Consider the following 22,692-nt stretch of genomic DNA (forward strand, 5'->3'; position numbering starts at 1 on the left):
AGTGATATCATAATGGGGAACACACACACACACACACACACACACAAGGAGGCATTGTGACATCACTGATGCAATAACATTTAGTGAGCAACACACACCCGCGCGCGCCAATAGGGCAGCTGAGCTGGGGCATAGCCTATGACTTCCGTGTCCTGCATGAACTAACGCGATGCTTCCTTACATGTAGTTCGATTTTAGGATAGCTAAATTTTCAATTTTCAGTGTAAAGATGATCAAATTACTGAGAGTCTATATCTGCTAGGGCTGGGTAAAAAAATATATCGATATCGAATCAATATTCATTTGAAGGAACTGATATCGATTAATAAATCCCAATATCGATCTTTTAATATAATGCCTCTTCCCGTGGATGCTTCAAGGTTTAACTCCGTTAGACTCATGTAAACATCTGTAAACATTAATATATTAATATTTTTAATAATGCACCAGGTTAGAGGGTTCCTTATATGAATTACAACAATAGTTCTTTGAGAATCTCTTTCATATCCAAGCAAAATTGGTATTGTAACTGAAATCGTATCAATTGTATCGAATCGGGAAATCAGTGGCGATACCGAGCCCTAATATCTGCACACAACACACTTGTTTTTTGGTTCTATTCCACTGTCTCCCTGTTGGCTACAGCGCACACTACAGGCAGCAAAAGGCCACAGCACCACATCAGCTGTGGCACTTCTCTTCTCACTTTCTTACCGTCTCTCTCCCTCGGTTCATTCTCTCCTGGCTCCCTTCCTTTCTATTTGATGCCGTGTGTTTTTCCTCTGATTTGTGTTTTTGTGAGTTAGACTCATTGGAGATTGTCTACTTCTCTTGCCTGTCTGCCTCAGTCTGAAGGGCCCAGGCCCCTTCAGGCACACACATCTGCAAGGGCCACACTTCACAGAGCACCCCCTCCCTACTGAAATGCCCTGATACAATCTCACACACCTATTGCACAATCACCAGCATGCACTTGCTAATCTGCACTCAATAATTTATACACAATTACTGAACAACGTACCGTGTACAGTAGATGACATGTACATATATCAAACATTTATAAGCTACTATTGCACACAAGGGATATTGCAATACTTTCACATAACAGAATAGCAAATTAATTATACATTAAGCTACCTTTATAATGATGGATATGTATTGTAACCCTAGTTACATGATCACAGGTGGAGCCTTCTGGCATTCCATTTGCCTAGTTCAGTTTAGGGCCATATGATTTCTGCAAAATGGGAAAAATTGACGGAATCATGGAATTTTTGCTAATACAAATTGAATCAACTGTAAAACATGGAATATTGCAATATTTTCCATAATTTGCCTGAAATTGGTCAAAGTAGGCCTAATTATCAAAATCAAAATAGATCTCATTATTGTAGTAACCAACATGATTCCATACTTGTAAAATAGGCCTCCCTAGAGAAATGTTCGATTGGGCTGTTTTGAGAGGGGGGTCGGTCTTGCGTGGGACCCTTATGTCACCTCACCACTTGGTTTTCACTTTGTGGGTGGGTGAGAGGGGAGGGAAGGGGTGCAGCAGGTTCCTTGGCCATGGCACGTGTGTGAACACATCCACCCCCAATGGAGGGGCGTCACGGGGGAACAGGGAGAACCACAGGGGACAGTGTGTGTTCGGCCGATTGGCAAACAGGTCGGACAAGCCGGACCAATCCGGTCCACCACGTTGGGATGAAGTTTCCACACTCACCAGGAGGAGGCCCCTGGCCATGAGGTCAACCCCAGTGTTTCTCAGGCCCGGTATGTGGAGAGCTCTGAAAGAACGAAGGCGCTCTATGGCCCACCGCCATAAGCGCGTGGCAGCCCTCAACATAGGTGCGGATTGACTCTGTCCTGCCTGTTGGGTGAGCGAGCAACTCATCGGCGCTTAGTTACCAAGTGGCCGGTGAACTGATGCTCTCCAAGCTGCTGGCAGAGAATCAGAACTCTGGTTACTGCTCACTCCAGGCCCGGGGGAGAGCTTGGAGCCTGGAACTTCAGCGAGACGCTGACAGCGGTCCGGTGTCTTCTGGGAGGGAGCACGAGAGTGTGGGAACACCTCGGCTCGCCGCCTCAGAGGCTGTCCGAGGAAGGGTGATGTTGAGCAAAGCTCGACTCCCCCTCGCCCGTCAGCACGTGCATGCAAATTCAGTGCGCGATTCCTCTTCCTCAAACTGAACTAGGGAAATGGAATTCCAGAAGGCGGAGCCTGTGCGAAATATAACAAAACGGCAGTCTACAAAATAGCCTCATGACTCAGATCCACTGTACGAGTCTCAGTCCCCACCTCTTAACTGTCCACACTTCTGATTAGCTCGGACCATCACTGAGCCAGATGATTGGCTGCTGTGTGTGTGTCGCCTGAAGAGACTGAGGGTGTGCTTGCGGAAAGTCTTGTCCAGCAGGAAGTACATCACAGGGTCAGTTGAACCTCGTAATGCAGCCAGAAGCAGCAGGCAGTTCTTCAGCTGGAGGATAACAAAAGAGATCTTTTTGATCAGTAGTATTTACATTTTTATAATGGATGAGACCTGGACACAATATAGTATAATAATAGTATAGTATCATCCTAACCCCATAGCCATACAAACAATGTTGTAAATCAGTAAAGTAGTCTGCAAGCTTCTTCTTTTTAATACAGGTGAAATTTTGTTACCTCAATGAGGCCGGAGAGTGGATGGCAGTGGTTGCTGGGGTTGGGTCCAGGTGCAGATGAACTGTGACTTGGATGGGACAGCTGACGTTGTTCATGGACCAGAGAAATGAAGATGGGTTTGAAGTTATGATACGGCAGCAGACACACTGTCAGCACGACCTGGGTGGAATCAGCACGGACCGTGCTAGTTATTATTATGGAAAGCAAAGTGAAATAAAGCCTCTGGCAGCAATGAACTGGTTACCACATCATGAAAAAGAATGCACAGAGTTCCCTGATTGCCGTGGTGCAAGGCATTATGGTTCTTAGAGTCTTTGTTATTATTACAACACAACGTAAATTCAGATCTCTGTTTTCCTCAAATCCTAAATCCTAACATATCAGCATGTGGCTTTGTAGATTAATTCTAATATTATGTTTCTAATCAACCTGTCAAATTTCAGGAGGGTTGACTTTTTAACACGTTCACTGCCAATGACGTGTTAATACGTCCAAAAAAATCCAACGGTTGACTGCCAATGACGTGTTAATACGTAAAAAAAAGATTTTTTTTTTTTTGACCGTGGGATGTGCATCTAACCCTTTTACATCTCTTATATAAATATTGGAGCCACCGAACTAGGGATGTCAACCGATAACCGTTTAACCGATAATCGACCGTTAGAACATTAACCGATTAATACTATCAGTTAAACGGTTAAAAAAAAAAAATTCACGTCTCCTAAACACATGCAGAGAGAGAGAGAGAGAGAGAGAGAGAGAGAGAGAGAGAGAGAGAGAGAGAGAGAGAGAGAGAGAGAGAGAGAGAGAGAGAGAGAGAGAGAGAGAGAGAGAGAGAGAGAGAGAAGCGCATGGCCTGAAACCCGACACCTTGCTAATCTCACAGCGTTCAGCGCGCACTGATCAAACAGTAGTTTTTACCGTGTCCTTAACACATTGAGTGCCGCAGCGCTTCAGTAAAATTGTCTGGAGCCTGTGCCAGATTCACTTCCATTCAGTTGAAAACAGCTATAGAATTTTTTCTATTAGAGCTATATTGAGAGGGCTGGACTCTAATGAAACATTGAACACTCCTGCTTCTTCCAAAGAAGAAATTTTGTTTCTAGACAGTTCCATTATGAAATGACAGCCTCTGTAAGAAGTGCACTTTCAAGGGTTTTCTGCCGTTTTTTTTTACTTTTCAAGATATAGTGACTTTTATGAATACTTTTTGCACTCTAATTTCGAGCACATTCACTGACTCTGGCTGGTGTTTTCTGATGTGGTGGTGTGGTGTGGTTTCTGTGCAGCCTGCTCCCCCCACCCCCCTCCCTCCACCCCCGAGCTGCGGGCTCCTCCCCACACGCACAGAGTCTAGACTCCGTTTTTGCCCCGGACAGATCCCAGCGCGCAACAAGGAAGTGCCAAACGCGACTGAACGAAAAGGGCTTGGCCGTTCGGCTTCGGGTGCTGGCTTTCTGGCAGGGAATCATGTGGAGAAACAGATAGATAGAAGATAGATATAAGCAGAAGAGCTCAGTTGTGGGCACGGATGCAGCCGAGCCAACTGTCCGCTCCGCTGCAGACAGAGCAATCAATACGGCTCTGGCTGAAGCATGCATCGGTTTCCACTTTGATCACGTCTTTCCCTGCTGTCTCCTGTACAAAGTAAAGGATCTGAGGTGGGTGGAGCAGCTCCCGTGATGATGTTTAAGGTGGCGCCGTGTGATCCCTTGAAGGGATTCATGCTCACTGGCTAGGTACGACCTTAAACAGCAGAATTATGGAATAATATGAATTATGATTTTAGGACGTCCACAGACGTCCTTGGCACTCCTCGTTACTTTTTTTTAGGACGTCCACAGACGTCCTTGGCACTCAATGTGTTAAGATGCAGACATGAAGCGGTCTAATTGACGATTGAAAAGTAACAATTAACGTTAGTCTTTACTGTCCAACACATCGCAGTTCGGAGAAATTGTTTCAGAACGGGACAGAGACGGATTGTTTGTAGACTGTATTCATTGACACTTTCAAGGCCGGTGTGAAAGCGGCTACTGACAGCTGCGTGCGACTGAGACACACAGAGAGCAGAGCCCTCGTCGCGTGTGTGAAGAGAGAGGAATAAGGGGTGAGACCAAAAGCAGGTAAACCACTGTGGGATTAGTGAGGAGAAGATACTGTAGTGATGCTGCGCACTTTGTCAGTGCGCCCTGCAGCCTGGGCTGTCGTCCGCTCAAACACTACTTCACCGGGCAGCTGCGTGTCAATTGACGTGCCTATAATATGCAATGCGTGCAGCTCTAAAGTATAGCCTATCGGAGGAATGTTTTTGTTTAGATGGCTGGTGGCTTCAACTTGTTTTTTTCTGCTTGTAGATGTAAAAAATAAACGCTTTCTAATGAAAAAAATCAAGCATTTGTTGTGGTAATTGTTTAATGGGGCACAGACAGTCAAATAGCGCATTTTAATCTTCTCGGTTAACCGACAGTTGTCGGCTAATGAGTGTCGGTTGTCGGTCAAGAAAAATTATGATTTTCGACATCCCTACACCGAACGTGTACAACCCATTCCACCGACCCACTAAGTGGCGACAGTGCTCTCCAGACTAGAGGAAGGCAAGCAAAAAGCAGTGTGAGGAAGCCATTCTCATGAAAATGGATGGCGAAAACGCTTTTGCTTTCGCGTTTGGGAGCTGGCGGGGGGGGGTTGCAAATTTGCATAATAGATTATGGGTGCAAGACACTTTGAAACACGCAGCATAAATAAGACCAGAATCGCAAAAGCTTCATCAAAGCTCTCAACCGAAACCGCAAGAAACGAGCGAGCCCATCCAGAATTGCCCAGCGGCCGCCAGCAGACAGGAGCAGCAGCAGCAGCAGCAGTGAGCCTGGTGACGCGAGGTTACAGCAGCAGAAACGAGCTTGTGACACGCCCGCTGCAGCCAAGAAGAACACACACGGAGGGAGGAGTTTGAAGGAGAGGGGTGTTTCCTGCTGTTATGGAGGAAATTACTGTTCAAAACTATTGTGTAGATGTCTGACGTCTTACTGATGCCAAAAATGAATGGTTAAAGTGACTGTTCTATCGAATTTCACAAAAAGCTATTTATCTCAGCTTAAATTTTCAGACGCTGAAACCATGCTGTATTCAAGTGCTAATGCCTACATAACTACTAACTCTACAAACTAACTCTTTTAGACAGAGAAAGCACACATTCTATTAGTTCTTTTGAGATATTTTGTGTTCACAAAATCTTAGCAGAAAAGAATCCTCGGGTCTTGAAATATGAGCCAGAATCCTCAAAAAAACCCTCTGGCAGAAGCTACCTACAGTAAAAAAAAAACGGCTGGCAGTGAATGTGTTAAAGTGATATTAAACCGTTTTTCCACTTTTTTCAGTGAAAATCTATGTATATGGGAATTTAGTAGTGTTGCCTGTAGGGGTGGGAATCACCAGATGCCCACGATACGATACTGAAACGATACTTGAGTCACGATACGATAGTATTGCGATACTGCGATATTTTCGATATTGCGATATATCGATATTGCGATATATTGAATATTGCGATTTCTTACTTTTTCAACTGCAAATGATGTCCCCAAAGGAAAACTTTGTCAACATCTGGTTTATATAAGAAATTTTTTTCAGTCTGTACATCTGACTTCAACCATTTTATTGCAGCAACATTGTCAAGTAGACAGACCAACAACTTTCATAAAGTCATGTCATAGTTGCATGCACCTGACAAACTGAACTGTTTGTTACAGTCTACTTACAGTCAGTGTTGGGCAGTAGCTTGCTACAAGTAGCGAAGCTACATAGCTTAACTACATTTCTCAGTAGCTTGGTGGTAGCTTCACTACTTTTGAACCAAGTAGCTTTTTCAGTAGCTAAGCTATTTATAGACCCAAGTAGCTTGTAGCTTCCCGCAAAAGCTACAAGCTACTCGCCAGAGAAATCCATGAGCAGAGCACACAGTGGAGATTTCTGCTGTGGTTTGGATTAAACAGGAGGAGACATTGCATAATGTCAAGTGTGCCTGTGTAGCCAATAAAGCACTTCCAGTTCCATTATGACAGACAACAAGTGCTGTTGTCTCATCCTTGCTTTTTAGCATCCTTGCCTCTCTTGCAGCAAGACCCGGCACTACTCTGCCTCTGATTGGGTTGGGTTTAGTAAATGAAGACTGGGTAGGGCAAAATATGTCATGTGCTGGGGAAGTCACATCAGCAACGAACTTTGAAAGATGGCAGAGCCAGAGGGAGCCACTGGCAGTGATGAAGAAGACGTTCAGGTTTTATTGTCTGTTTTTGAATATTGTGCCAGTGAGAGTTTCAGTGTATTTTATAATATAATAAACAATCAAAATGAGATTTTTTTGCCTGCCTATTTGTTTGGTGGAAAGTTGTTCTTTGACATGAAGTTGATTCAATGTGAGAAAAAAGTAGCTTTGATGTAGCAAGCTGCTTTTGTCATGTTGCTCGTAACTTAGCTTGCTACATTTCTCTGGGGATAGCTTCAATGTAGTTTAGCTATATTTAATCTAGAGTAACTGATAGCTTAGCTTACTACATTTTCCAAGTAGCTTGCCCATCACTGCTTACAGTCCACCTTAACTGGATGTGTGTGTGGACTACTGTACTTAGGTAGTTTTTGCAACTTCACTTCACTTACACAAAACATCTTGTGCAGTCCATTCAGTAACTGGGGAATTAGTAAATTACTGTTATGACAAAACTGTTACTGTTAAAACAAAATGAAAATATGCTACCCTTTGTTTACTGCTGGCCTTGGAACTAAAGTTTATAGTAGCCCGGTGGCCTGGCATGGCCTGCAAAAAAAAAAATTTTTTTTTTTTTTTTTTTTTTTTTGCAATATCGATACTTGGCGTCCAAATATCGATACAATATCGTCAGGCAAAATATTGCGATACTGTGGTGTATCGATTTTTTCCCCCACCCCTAGTTGCCTGTCAAAATCCTGATATTTTAATGTAAATCTCAGGAATCCTTCAAAAGAGTAATTAAACCCCACTTAAATGTTTGGTGAAGTCTGACACCCAGTGGTGAAAAACAGTGCTCTGAACTTGGGCCTCCTGGTGCCTGGACCTCCTCCCCCATTGGCTGGTGACATCACATCACCCTCTATAGAGTACAACAGGTGGTGACATCACACCACTCTTTATGGTGTTCCACTCTTCATGGTGGTTTGGGGTTTAGTATCACTTTAGGTTAATTGTTTTTTTTGTACATTGTTCGACCAATTACAAAGAAAAGGCTCACCCAAGAAATTGTACTTTTTCAAAAATTCCAAAATGGCAAATTTCACATCTCAGTGACTACCATATTCTCTCTAATAGTGGCCAGTAGTTAATTAAAAGCCATGTCTCTGATAATGGTTCGGGGTGTGAGCAACACGAAGAACAAAGGAAAAAACAATGGTGCCTGTTATAATGTAACTGTACTGTAGTAACATACAGTACAAGTGTCACAAGATGGCTCAGCCAGCGGAAGTCTCTGGCGCATGCCGTCCTCGATTACCGTAATTATCGGTAATGTATTGCAGTAACAAAGAAGAAAAAACAGCTACCTAACAAACAACAAAAGAAGCAGATCAGAAAACAAGGAGGCTTCATACTAAAATTTGAACAAATCTACTTATCAAACAGGGAATTAAAAATAAAGGCCTGCTTAAAAATAAATGCCTGGTACCCTCTGCAGTTATGGTAAATAATTGCCAATATTAGTGGATATACGGTAATTGCAAAGCATGGCTGAGCCTTAAAGGCACTAAATGCAATATTCAGCCCTACTACATGCCCGCAAAACACTATTATATATCTAGCGAGACAGGCGAGTTATACATGTAATGTTCAGAGAAGCCACGTGCCCTCTCTGTGTTGTGAAAACGCAGCTTGTTGTTTCAAGCCTGCTGCAGCGTCTGTCCGAGGCTCCTGCTTGGTTTCTGTGGATTTAGCTTGTCCCCATGTTTATAAATGGACAGAGTGACCCAGAGAGGCTTGACAGCAGCATACGTATACTGTACTGGATCAAGCCGTGACTGTGATTGGGAAAATAAAGCGCCCATGGCTGTGAAAATCAGGTTAGTCTCTATTTGTATGGCGGTTTGGGTCTGTGTGTTTCCTGGTCTTTGTTTACAGTGCGGTAAGTCGGCTGTGTGGCTTTGTTTTGCGTGTCTCGATGGCAGATGAGTGTCTGGGGGTTGCATAGTGTAGATCAGCGGTTTTCTAACTTTGAGGCGCGCCTCCCCTGCGGGCGCACAAGAGAGCTTCAGGGGAGGCACGATGTCAGTGAAAAAAATCTGAAGAAAAGAGGAGAGAAAAACTTCAGTAGCAAACTTCAGTCTTGGGGCAAAATGTCACTGAAATTTGAATATTTAGTACCTACAGTGAGAGAGGAGACAGCGTCTCTTGCAAGCAGAAAACGGAGGAGGTATGATCCTGCCTGCCACGGTGTGTGCTCTGCAAAGAGGTGCTAGACTAGGTAACGACAGTATGACACCATAGCCGTTTTCACACATGCGCTTTATACCGGGAAATGACCAGAAAGCGGTGTAATGCCTTCATGTGTGAAAGTTGTTTTCCGGTATAAGCGCGACCCCGTCATCGCGGACATTCCACCAGTTCGGAGGTTGTCACAAGAGCGGTATGTCTGCTTCATGTGTGGGCGTGCCGATTTCCCCCCCTCCCCTCTCTGCTCGCAGTCCTTCAGTCCACAGCAGCAGCCCGACACACAGGGACAGACACAGCGAAAATGGCAGCGGCTTGTTCTAGTCTGAAGCCGCCCAACGCTTGTTGAGAAAGCAAATGCACGAAGCGAAATGTGGAAGTATTTTGCTTACGTTGCTGACAGCGAAGGCAAGCCTGGACACATCAAACGAAGCCAGTCTGTAAAAAGTGCTTCAACGCGACGCAGGTGAACGGATAAACATCGAACCAGCCAGGCTATTTCTCTCAGACAGGGATCCCAAGTTGGGATTCCCAACTTCTTCAAAGATTTCAGTTCAAAGACTGGTTACCGAATGTGAAGGATACAACATACATGCCCTCTTAAGTCAAGCGAGTGTGATTTATTGTGTGACAAGCTAACTTATTTCACCATCGGAGTTTTGCCACTCTCCGCCCCCCGCCCGCTCTGCAGTGCCGCCCCGCCCCCCAAAATACAGGTTATTTGACGGCTATATTCACACATGTGAGCCCTCAGGTGTGAAGGGAAATTCCAGGAAATGGCCGATATTGATTTACAGGCAATGTTCCTGTACACATGTGTGAAAACGGCTCATGTAAACTCCAGCATCATATTGAGACCAAGCACCCAAGCCATGGGAGTTTTTGCATAGGAAGTTACAAGAATTGCTGTCACAGAAGAAAGTAGTTGAGACATTTAGCACTGTAAATACGAAGGCTACCGAAGCATCATATTGTGTGGCGTTACGCATAGGCTGTTTCAAAGGCAGCGGCGCAGGCATTTGAGCTCGGCAGATTCAACACGTACAGCAGCAGAGGCATACAGATTCGACACGGGGGGCGTGGAAAGGAAATCCAAATATGGTCGCAGCCGCAGTCAGAGCGGGTCGGAGCCAATGCAGAGCTTGCAGAGAGCGGAATGGGATTTCCATCCGGCACCGTCTGAAATGGTCGGCACCAATGAGAGAGCTAAGTCCACCATGCTGCTTCCACCCAGTCAGACTAATGCTGTGGTAAACTAAATATGAATGACTAAGATTTGTGTTTGACCCAAGAGCAGGGATGCAAATGATGGTTGTTATTATGGATATTATCATGTTTATAATAATATAATGAATTCATAGCCACCTGGATGACCACGATGTTACGAAACACCTTCCCCAGCAGGCTGTGGGAGGCGGTGATTTTCATGCTGTGGCGGGAGCGCCTGATGTGCCGCAGCACTGTCATGTAGGACAGCAGCACCAGCAGGAAACACACGAAGAAGACTATTACCCCAGCCACGTGGCTGGTCGACGACAGGCTGCCACCTATCTCCACTGCCAGGTTGTAGCACACCTCCCCCTCCTCCATGCCGCCGCTCGCGGCTTCCTTCACGGCGTAGTACACCGTCACAGGAACGATGCCACCCACCGCCACCACCCACAATGTGGCGCACACCCCACAGGCGAAGGACGCCCTCCTGAGGAGACTGAAGAATGCCTGCGGCAGCAGGGTGGTGAAGGCGCTCGGCCTGGAGGCGTGGGTATGCTGGATGAGGGTGGCGAAGCGGCTGAGGGCTACCCAGGTCAGGATGATGACGCTGATGTAGATATTGCTGTGAAGTACCGGGGTGACGCTGTGCAGGACCAGCTGGCACATGACGCCCCCCCAAGGCCACACCAGACCCCAGGCATAGTAGGCCCCCAGGAAGGGTGTGGTGAGGGAGAGCAGCAGGTTGGAAAAACTCAGGTGGCACAGATAGACGTGGGTGGGGGTTTTGGTGGAGATGCGGTGCAGGAAGACCCACAGAGACAGGCCGTTGCCTGGGAGACCGGTGAGGAAGAGGAGAGCATAGAGGGAGGGGAGGAGGAAGAGGGTGGCGCTGGTGGAGCAGAGGGGGAGGACAGAGGAGGGGAGGGAAGAGGGTGTTGGGGACCAGAAGGAGTTGTTATCCAACGGGGAGGTGCAAGACGTGTTCTCCATTGATCTGTAAAAGACATGAGTGAAGGGATAAAGAGAAGAGGGAGAAATACTCTAAGTCTAGTGCCCCAGTGATGAGCTCTGCAGTTTAATATAGAAACAAGTCAAAGTCGTTCGATCAGTAGTTGGCCTCAGATTATTAGTCTTACATGTTGTCATCTTTTTAGAACACTGTTGTCAGCAACAGATAAGTTTTGTTCAACATCAATAAATATATCTGAAATCCAAATCCGTAATAACCTTAAAGGTCCCAATTTGTGCAGCTGTAACCTCTTAAAAACGTGTGTCTCTGGTCCATAAAACATGATTCTGGATTAATTTGTCGAAAATATAGCAACCCCGTTTGTTGTGACGGAGTTGTCACTTCATCTCGTTGCGTCCCAAGAATGGTCTGTTTCTATAATATATTCAGAACTAACAGTTCCCATTGGCCGCTGAGGGAGAGCCCGCCCCAGGCTCCCAGCGGCCAATCAGATTAGCGTCTGTGGACCAGCACGCTAGGTTGTGTCCACAACTAACGCTATCGCTAACTTAACGTTGCTACGCTAAAGAGTAGGGATGGGTACCGTTCACATTTGAACCGATACCGGTACGATACCGGTACCTGGAATTCGGTACGGTACCCAAAACGGTACCATTTTCGGTACTTTACACGCTCTAATAACAAAACAATTACAGTTGTAAAAAAATAATAATCCAAACTTCTCAGAGAGAGCCGTCGGTATTCACTAAAGCCTTCATATCTCAGGCTCTGTAGCACGTAGAAACATAAAATAAAAAGCATTTGAGAGCTTAACCCTTTGGCTTTTCGTATTATATTTGCCCTAATGTTCATTAAAAAAATGTTTTATCTTTAACCCCCAAAATTAAAAATTAAAATATTCTAATGCATTTTAAGAAATGTTAATAAAGATTATGGCAAATGTAACCCTTCCAAATAAAAAGCGGGTTTAAGCTCTCAAATGCTTTTTATTTCATGTTGATAGCTACTAGCTGAGGAAATACGTTCTGTTGAACCCTTGACAATTACTGCAGCAAGAGTAACGTTAGCGTTTAACGTAGTAACGTTTGCAGTCGTTGTGAAGACAGTCTAACAACCACAACGGCAGTGAAACAACTTATCCAGCTAACGCTAGCTAATTAAATAACGTTACTTGATGTTGTAGAACTCGATGCCTCTCTCAACGTTACAGCTGAGGAGGTGCTGCTAACGTTAGCTCCGGTGCGGTATCTGCTTCATTCACCCTCAGCCTATCTAAGACGTTACAGTCTTCAGCATTTAGCTAAATATATCTTGTGTTTGACCATGCTTCCTCAAGTTTGAGGTGTTTCCCTGGCCAGCTTTGCAATTCACATCACACATGTTGCAACCAGTGTTGTCTGAGTCTATCTTGGTAAAGTGTAGCCACAGCTTTCGGCTGGTCCTGTTTTGCTTTCAGAACCTTCAGGTAGAGTGACGTACTGACGTAACACGCTCTCGCGTGTTGCCTTAAGGTTCCGTCGGAATTTCTATTTTAACCACTCTCTTTCTATTACTCAGATGCGTTCAAGTACCGAAATTTGGTACCGTTCGTTTTTATGTGAACTGGTAGGGATGGGCATCGAATTTCGAATTTTCGAATAATCGTTGTTATTATCAAGGTCGACTTTTATTATTGAAATTCGAAATTTTGTGAGTGAAATGTTGCATCGTCTCCCCTGATTCTAAGAATAGTCGAATCGCTTGGTTTGAGCAAGTAAAACAATTTTTATAAGCAACCTCTCCCTCTTCATGGGATTTCATCCGCCATTCATTTTTCCATAAACCTTGCTTAAAATGCTTATAAAAATTGTTTTACTTGCTCAAACCAAGCGATTCGACTATACTTAGAATCAGGGGAGACAATGCAACATTTCACTCACAAAAAAAAATAAAAAAAAAATTGATTTTTAATTTTTTTTACATTTTATTTTTATTTTCGAATTTCGATTAAAAGTCGACTTTGGCCAGCGAATTTCGAATAGTGTTTTTGCTAGAAATGCCCATCCCTAGTACGGGGCAGTACCGACATAATTCGGTCGGTGCCTGTAAAAGTACCGAGTTCGGTACCCATCCCTACTAAAGAGGACATCTCAAAATGCCTAGACTTACCGAATGCACCTCCGCAGTTGCTGGATCACGTACAGTTGGCGTCGCTCCAGCTAGAAGTGTTAATTTTGTGGCTATAGACAAAATGGTGCAGGTAGCTTGTGTGAGAGAGACCCGCGCAGTATGCTTGAGGAAGCTTGTGACGTCCCGATACCGCGTCTGGGAAACAGAGCGTTTGGGGGTGTGGCTTGAAGGAGACTGCAGGGGGAAGCTGGATAGGGACAAATCCAACTGTGGCAGTTCTGAGGTTGTGACCACTCATTACAGGGAGGGCTGACAGCAGTATATATGCATTTACAAGTAAAAACAGCTTTTGCACGGAATGGGACCTTTAAAGTATTAGAAAATAGTTTCAACCCAAATTCGAAATATTGTCATTTGTGTTTTTGTGGCTTTCCTGATATTGGTGTTGAATTGGGCGTGGTTATGCTTGAGATTTACTGGGTTATAAATTCCGTGAACCAGAAAGATGGCACATAAACTAGAAGATGAAAGCTGGAAATTTCTCACCAGTATTTTCATTTTAATCAGACGGTTCAGTTCCCCCCCCTTTTCTTCCCAGTTTGCAACAATGGTTTTTAACATCTGATTTTCATCTTACTTTTCGTTTACAGTCATAATAACCTTGCAGGCTACATCCTCAAATTATTCCTGTTAGCATTGATACAGAAGGTGCTATATAATTGATGCTGTTCTCCCTGTACTGTATAATGCATCAGAAGATAACATATAATCAATAAGCAATTATCTGAATTATTGTCAGGGTACAAGCCATACAATTTACTTTTGACAAATCAATGTAAATAGATAAATTTCATCACGTGCAGATCAATTTGTTTGCTTTATACATACCAGTGACAAGAGTTCATGCGAAGTCTCACAGGCATCCACAACCACAATACTCCAAATATACACACAGGATGTAAAAAAATGGCAGTTATTAATGGTTAAATTTGAAGTTCCTATCGAACAATCGGCACCCGCCAAGTTCAATCGGATGAACGGTTCTCGAAAAATATGCGAAGGATGCACACACACATACATACATGCACACACACATGCAAGACCGTGTGTGTGTGTGTGTGTGTGTGTGTATATGTGTGTCTGTGGTTTCTATTGAACAAGCATGTGAAACATCTCTGGACTGCAAATAGAACAGAAACCTAACACGGATGTTGAGGGTGGTGAGGGGGATGTTTAGAATAAGAAGTTTAGGTGAGGGGGAAATTCACTCGGTACAAACACGATTTCAGACGGACAAGCCCGTCTTTATTGTCACACGATTACAATCAACACATGCACGGAGGGCCACAACACACACATGCTGACGGTGGCCGGTGAAATTTGTCCTCTGCATTTAACCCATCCTGGCTTTGTCCTTTCCTCCGGGGGGCAGGCCAGGAGCAGTGGTCGCTTTTTCTCGTATAGCGCCCGGGGACCGACTTCGGATGTTGTCGTCACTGGTCAGATGACGATGACGATCTGATCTTCTGCATGTTTTTAATGGGGGGGGGGGGTTATATACGGAGGAACCCCCCTGGGGGAGCACGGGGAGAACATGCAAACTCCACACAGACAGAAAGGCCCTTACGACGACCCCACCTGGGCAGTAGGCACTGAAGATATGGGGGGGAACACAACCACAGCGCCCACAGTGTCCCAGGCGAGAATCGAACTCAGGACCTTTTGACTGCGAGGCGACAGCTCTACCACTGAGCCACCGTGCCCCCGTTAATACATCGGTTTTATTACACTCCTTCTAAGCTCCACAGGATGGGCTTGATGACCAATAATTTATGTTGGAAATATCAGACAGAAACAGGAATATTTTTACATGCAATCTGGGAGTGTAAACTGGTTACTGGTAAATAACTGGTAAACTGTTTGACAGTTATTGAGAGTTGATTTGAGTTAATGAGTTATTCATTTGAGTTAGTGTGGACCAGTGATGTCACTGGTCCACACTTTAACACTCAATAACTGTCAAATTAAATGACAGACTTCAAAACAGTTTACAGTTGTCTGATATACTACTGATGTTCTAATGATACAAAGCTGGTTGAAAATGGGCAGAGTGTTCCTTTAAGCACTCAGTACTTTTTGTTCCTCCTAACTGAATCTCTGTGGTTTGAAGTTTAATTTATCTTCTATGTTTGGGTTTGTACTTTCAGATGTCTGGAGCCGCGTAATGTTGCGGCTGATCTGATGAAAACATTTCCTGTTGCTGCATTATGTATAATAAAAGCTTTCCACTGACAAACTATCGGAAGGCCTTTTATTGTAAAGAGCTGATAGGAAATACAATGTTTATCCACACAGCGATCACATACAGTACCTGCCAACATTGGTCTGTGAAAAAGAGGGAGATTTTCTTGGGTATCAGTGAATGGCTTCAATGTACCCCCACATAACATATAACCCTGCACCACAAATTAATAGAATAAATACAAGGATGTATAGTACAGTAAATTACTTTTTCAGTGTTAAACTCATAACTCACAGTAAAATAAATACCGGTAATGATAAAATAAAAATAAACATACAACATGTACAAAAGATGTGATCAAAAGTGAGCATCTAAAATTAACATCACAAAAAGTATCAAGTACAAAATTGAGTGTCAATGAATATGGAATAAGGTAGCAGTTCCCCTCTGTGCCTCCACAGCTTGTTTGTGTTTAGCATTTTTGCTAACGTCATTTTCCCGACATACTGGCTACATAGCTTGCAAGACATAGCCCGACAGCCGACATACAGTAGCTTGCTAAATGCATAGCTTGCAAAATGCATGGTATTTGCTCATGTGACTAGCTAGCACTTCCTCTCTCTATTTCTGTCTCTTCCTCTTTCTTTCTCTATCTGCCTGTCTCATCCTCTCTATTCCTGTCTCTTCCTCTCTCTGTTCTCTATCTCTCTATCTATTTATCTCTTCCCCCTCTCTTTCTATCTCTCTATTCCTGTCTCTTCCTCTCTCTGTTCTCTATCTCTCTATCTATTTATCTCTTCCCCCTCTCTTTCTATCTCTCTATTCCTGTCTCTTCCTCTCTCTGTTCTCTATCTCTCTATCTATTTATCTCTTCCCCCTCTCTTTCTATCTCTCTATTCCTGTCTCTTCCTCTGTTCTCTATCTCCCTATCTATTTATCTCTTCCCCCTCTCTTTCTATCTCTCTATTTCTGTCTCTCCCTCTCATAGCCTTTCTCTACTCTTCAAAGATGTCCTGTGATCCAGTGGAGGGCGCTCTTCTGTGGCAAACACTGGGCCACAGTTCACAGAACATCCCCTCCCTGCTGAAACACCCTGATACAGTCTCACACACCTACTGCACGAACACCAGCACACACTTTATAATTCGCACTCAATAATTTATATACAATTACTGAACAAAGTAGACAACACACATACAAATATCAAACATTTATAAGCTACTATTGCACACAAGGGATATTGCACAACAAATGCTCATAACGAATGCTTGCAGAATTATATTGTTATTGCTCTTTCACAAGCCCATAAATTATTTTATATGCGTTTATAAATTATGTTTCATGCATCAAGCTACCTTTATAATAAAACAGCAGGCTACTTGACTTGGATCCACTGTAGGAGTCTCAGTCCCCACCTCTAACTGTCCACACTTCTGATTGGCTCGTCCCACATCTGAGCCAGGGGATTGGCTGCTGTGTGTGTGTCGCCTGAAGAGACTGCGGGTGTGCTTGCGGAAGATCTTATCCAGTAGGAAGTACATCACAGGGTCAGTTGAACCCCGTAATGCAGCCAGAAGGAGCAGGCAGTTCTTCAGCTGGAGGATAACAAAAGAGATATTTCTCATCAGTATTCCTTACATTTTTATAGTAGATGAGACCCAGACACAGTGTAACACAAATGTAGCACAAACGGTGAATCGATTTGTTTTTTTGCGTGTTTTTTTAATACAGGTGAACTTGAGTTACCTCAATGAGGGTAGAGAGTGGATGGCAGTGGTTGGTGGGGTGGGGTCTGGGTTGGGACAGCTGTTCATCCACCAGACAATTGAAGATGGGTCTGAAGACATGGTGTGGCAGCAGACACACTGTCAGAACCACCTGGGAGGAACGGATCAGACACACACTGTTGTTATTATGGAAAGCAAAGTGAAATGATTTCTAACCTGTAGCAACAATGAACTGGTTACCACCAGTTTATAGAGGTTACAATTCCTCACACCTACCTAGGCTATACTATGTTGTTTTTACTGCTGTAGTGTGTTGGTCATGTTTAACAAAAAGTAGGCTACATTAATGTAACTGCGTTGTGGTCAATTCATTAATTAAACATTAATCTTTTCAGAAGTTATGGGTTCCTTATACAATTTACAGCTAAAGAATTCATTCAAAATCACACCCAAGTGTTGAAGTAAGCGGTACAGATTGCAGGTCGGAACCTTCTCCTCCTCCCCTCTCTCTGACACTGTGTGCACGGGCGCATTTGTGTTTCGAGCCACTCTCTCCATAGCATGACAAAGTCTCGCCAATGAAGAAATGAATTCTCCATTCACTTCCAGACGTTTCTTAAACTGTTCGTGCATGCGTGCACGACTGAGTGTGTGTATGCGTGCGTGTATGCGTGCGTGTTTTACTGGCTTTGCACCACTATCGAGGAGACACGCTCTCTCTCTCTGGGGGAGTGGCCAGGTGGCCTAGCCCTAGGCTAAATCTCGTCCACACACATCTCGTGCTCACATCCCGTGCTTTAACACACATAGTCACTTATAGAAGCGGCTGGACGGCTTAAAAATAGGTTTGCTACTTACAAGTCATATAAGTGAATTCCATACAGAAACAACATGTAGAAACCCCCCCCCCCCCCCCCCCTCCCAAAACGTACTTGTCCAATTCCCACTGCTGCACCAGTCGTTGCACCACCCCCTCTGCCAAGCACAGTGGTTCCCAACCTTTTTTATGCCTCCGCCAGGCTGGGGGCATTATGGATCCGGGTTGTCTGTCCGTCCGTCCGTCCGTACTGTACGTACGTATGTCTGTCCGTCCGTCCGTCCGTCCGTCCGATGTTCGTTAACGTGATATCTGAGGAACGCCTTGATGGAATTTCATCAGATTTGCCTCAAACATCGCCTTAGACTCAAGGATGATCTGATTAGATTTTGGGGGTCAAAGGTCAAGGTCACTGTGACCTCTCGAACGCCATTTGCAAGCTTGTTAACGCGATATCTCAGGAATGCCTTGACGGAATTTCATCAAATTTGCCTCAAACATCGCCTTGGACTCGAGCATGAACTGATTAGATTTTGGTGGTCAAAGGCCAAGGTCACTGTGACCTCTCGAACGCCATTTTCAGGGTAGAAATATGCCTTACCAAATGTGTCATGACCCTAGATTGTGGAAACAGAATTTCGTATGAATCTATCTAATCTGGGAGATTACAAGATATAAACTTTTTGCATTTGTGTTGCCCCCTAGCTGAAAATTCTGTGTGTATATAGATGAGCTGAACCCAAGTGGGCGAGGGTCAGAGAAGTTTTTCAGACTGAAAACAAATCTTGCCTGAGATGACAGAGGGTTGAGAGGTGGGCCAGAGCGTGTCGATGATTTGATTTGACAATTCTGGGGACTGGATTTGGCGTTGGCCAATCCTGGCATGTTCCGCCCCCAAATCGAGTGGGATTCAGCGTGTTGTGATGCTACGTGAGTTGGATCTGCAGAGAACCTGGCAGCCAGCTGCTTCCCTGTGGACCGGTGCGGAGAATCTGAGGCATGAGTGCTGCCTGCCGATCTGGGATCTCTGAGGGGCCGGGGTAAGACCCGCGGACGTTAACGCTATTCCTGGAATGCAAGTTTAACGAGCCAGTTACAGGTCTTTGCATTCTACATTAAATGAAGACATTACCGTTTGCTTTATTTTATATGTTACATACTTATTGGCCAAGTAATTAGTTCGTTTATGGGCTAGAAATTCTGCCAGGTTACAGGCACTAGGTGCCATTTTCTCCTTCATTTCGAGGAGAATTTTCTCTGAAGATTGATTGACAGCTGCCATGTCGTGAGATGATTGGTTGAAATGGGGTAGAAATTTGATAGTACTAGCTGATGTCAGCAAACTGTAGATTACTGTTATGAATGAAATCTTGAAAAATTTACTTTTGATGTGAAAAAGTGTGAAAAACTATGGGTGCACTGAATACCCAGGTATGTGAACTAAAAAAAAAAAAAAAACATTTTTGGGTTCAGCTCGTCTTTAAGAAACACTGCTCAATATGTGGTAAAAACTTTGATAAGATTCAATCAACGGTTAATGAATTTCAAGTAATTTCAAAACAGATTGAGGTATCAACATTTCCTTGATAACTTTACATCAGTGATGTCCGTAGATGCTCCACAAAAAGTCTGGGGTTGATTGGCCCTAACAGTCTTGGAGAAGTCACTAAAATTGTTTTTTGAGACAATTCAAAATAGAGGATAATCTAGTCAGATGGAAATGGGCGTGGCCTATATGGAGAAATGTGTAGTGATCCAAGGAATCTGGAGAAGAGGAATTTTGATTCTATGACTTAGAGGTTATGGACAAAAACATGAAGTGGGCTGTTATAGCGCCACCATCAGGTCGATTGGTGTAAAAAAATCTTGATTAGTCGGTGAGATTTCCAACCTACGGTATGTGGAAAGATTGGCAGCTGTGGGGCTTATGGTTTCTTAAATCCAGAGACTTTTAGGGCATGAGAAGAAGCGGAAAGATAAGTCGGAAAATAAATACAATAGGGTTCCCAGCACTGCGTGATTGGACCCCTAATTATTCAGATGCATTGGTCCAGTTTTTCCTCCATGTCACCATTAATTTAATCGCATATGGAGTTTAGGTTTTTGGTCTCTCTCGTTCTCTCTAGTTTAAGATCCTTTTTTCCTCCTTTTCTACTCACCCCTTTACTTTGCATCCTAAACACACTTTCTCTCTCTCTCTCCCTCTCTCTGTTTCACTCTGTTTTTGTCTGTTTCATTCTGTCTCTCCCTCTCCTCTCACTCTCCTTCCCTCTATTCTCAGCCTTTCTGTACTCATCAGAGATGTCCAGTGGAGGGTGCTCCTCAGTGGCAAACTCTCTCTCTACACTGTTTACTGTCTGTATTTATTCTGCCTTGGGGTGGTGCTGCTGGTCTTTTCACCTAGTTGGGCAGCAAACAGAGTTGAGTTTGTTGACGAGGGCTCCAGTAGCCCATGTTTTACTCATCCGACTGTAGAATGTGTATTAGAATTGACATAATGTTCTTCATTTATAAATGAAACACTCTTAATTGAGTTATTATTTATAAATTAAACATGTCAATGCACACCATTGTAATCCAACTTATTTAGTTTTTTTTATTTTCTATGCATTTGAAAATGAGTAGTGTTACCTGAAGATGTACATTGTTACTGTCCGATGACACATAACTCATGTTTTAACATCATTTGAAGGGTCATAAGGTCCCTTGGCTTTATGAAACTCTTTCAAGATAAGATTGAATAAACGCATGGTGGTCAAGCTAAAAAGAAAAAGAAAAAAGACATTTTGGACATACAACATCATCCATACAGTCATTTGTAAGACAACATGTTATCAAAAGATATCAAAAGCCCTGACATTTGGATGGAGTGGCACTTTGTATTCAGTAAAATGATCATCATCTTTCATTTTGTTTCATCAGAATTTCTGAAGTTCTCATTGTCTCTATGCTCACGTCATTGGCCCTCTGCTGTTATTTCAGCACACACATTTGGCTGAATAGGGTAAAATAAAGCACAAATACTACATTTGGTGGTTTTAGAATCCTGGTTGGTGCTTTTTCTGCTGTGGTTCACTGGTCCACAGATCTTATGTTACACCAGACTGGTGCCATAGGAAATATGGAGGTGAGCTGTTAATGGGAAATGTTGTTGACCTCAAGATCAGGGTTGCTCCACTTGAGTGTGAATGTTCAGCGCATCGTTGTCTGGAGTGAAACACAATCCACATGTGTTTGAATGACATTGTAAGGTGACTGCCCACAGGACATTCGATATCCACATGTGTTTGAATGACATTGTAAGGTGACTGCCCACAGGACATTCTATATCCACATGTGTTTGAATGACATTGTAAGGTGACTTCCCACAGGACATTCTATATCCACATGTGTTTGAATGACATTGTAAGGTGACTTCCCACAGGACATTCTATATCCACATGTGTTTGAATGACATTGTAAGGTGACTTCCCACAGGACATTCTATATCCACATGTGTTTGAATGACATTGTAAGGTGACTGCCCACAGGACATTCTATATCCACATGTGTTTGAATGACATTGTAAGGTGACTGCCCACAGGACATTCTATATCCACATGTGTTTGAATGACATTGTAAGGTGACTTCCCACAGGACATTCTATATCCACATGTGTTTGAATGACATTGTAAGGTGACTGCCCACAGGACATTCTATATCCACATGTGTTTGAATGACATTGTAAGGTGACTGCCCACAGGACATTCTATATCCACATGTGTTTGAATGACATTGTAAGGTGACTGCCCACAGGACATTCTATATCCACATGTGTTTGAATGACATTGGCTGGGTTTCCCAAAAGCTTCTTTGCGCTAAGAAGCTAATTCAACCCTTCTTAAGGCCCCCTTAAGAAGCAAACGCGTTTCCCAATTGCTTCTTTACGAAGGCATGCGTTTCCCAAAAGCTTCTTAGCGCTAAGAAGCTTCTTTGACCCTTCTTAAGGCTCCCGTAAGAAGCCAACGAAGCCAACGCGTTTCCCGATTGCTTCTTAGCCTAAAATTATCTTCCAATTATCCTCCGTTAAGAAGGCTGCGTTTCCCAAAAGCTTCTTAGCGCTAAGATGATCTTTCGTTAAGAAGGTTTTGTAAGAAGGGTCTGGAGCCTTCTTAACACCTTCTTAATGACAAAACACTGGCAGATCCAGCCGCATCAGGCAAAAGGAGATACTTGTGTCCACTGTTCCTCTTGTGTTTTTCCCTTTTTCCTTTCTTTCATGCACCCTTTAGTGTTTAAAATTGGGGAACACTTGAAAATCTCCCCTGTATGTATGGTTACTTGTGTTTTAAATGTTTTACCGTAGGCTATATTTATCTAATCAGAATGGATTCCTTTTATAATGTTGTGGATTTATATAGCACCTTTCACAGAACCCAAGGTCGCTTAAATTCTGTAGTGTTTCTCTGTTTTGTTGTATGCTGTGTATATAAAGCAATTTGAACTGCAGTCCA

At 43.6% G+C, this 22,692-nt stretch overlaps 2 protein-coding genes across 3 annotated transcripts in view; one reads left to right on the forward strand and one right to left on the reverse strand.

Moving 5' to 3' along the window:
* caska (calcium/calmodulin-dependent serine protein kinase a) overlaps positions 1–22,692 on the forward strand; it is a 204,848-nt gene that overhangs the window by 122,146 nt on the left and 60,010 nt on the right. The window lies entirely within an intron of this gene.
* Positions 1,972–18,812, reverse strand: LOC310778728 (putative G-protein coupled receptor 82; the record flags this gene model as incomplete). The annotated part of the gene is made up of 7 exons (XM_083639193.1): positions 1,972–2,041; positions 2,374–2,480; positions 2,669–2,827; positions 10,488–11,328; positions 17,078–17,250; positions 17,402–17,533; positions 18,801–18,812. 7 exons carry the CDS (start codon positions 18,810–18,812, stop codon positions 1,972–1,974), a joined length of 1,494 nt encoding a protein of 497 aa, XP_083495319.1.

Source organism: Poromitra crassiceps (genome assembly GCF_964638095.1).
Source record: "Poromitra crassiceps genome assembly, chromosome: 6".
NCBI lineage: Eukaryota > Metazoa > Chordata > Actinopteri > Beryciformes > Melamphaidae > Poromitra > Poromitra crassiceps.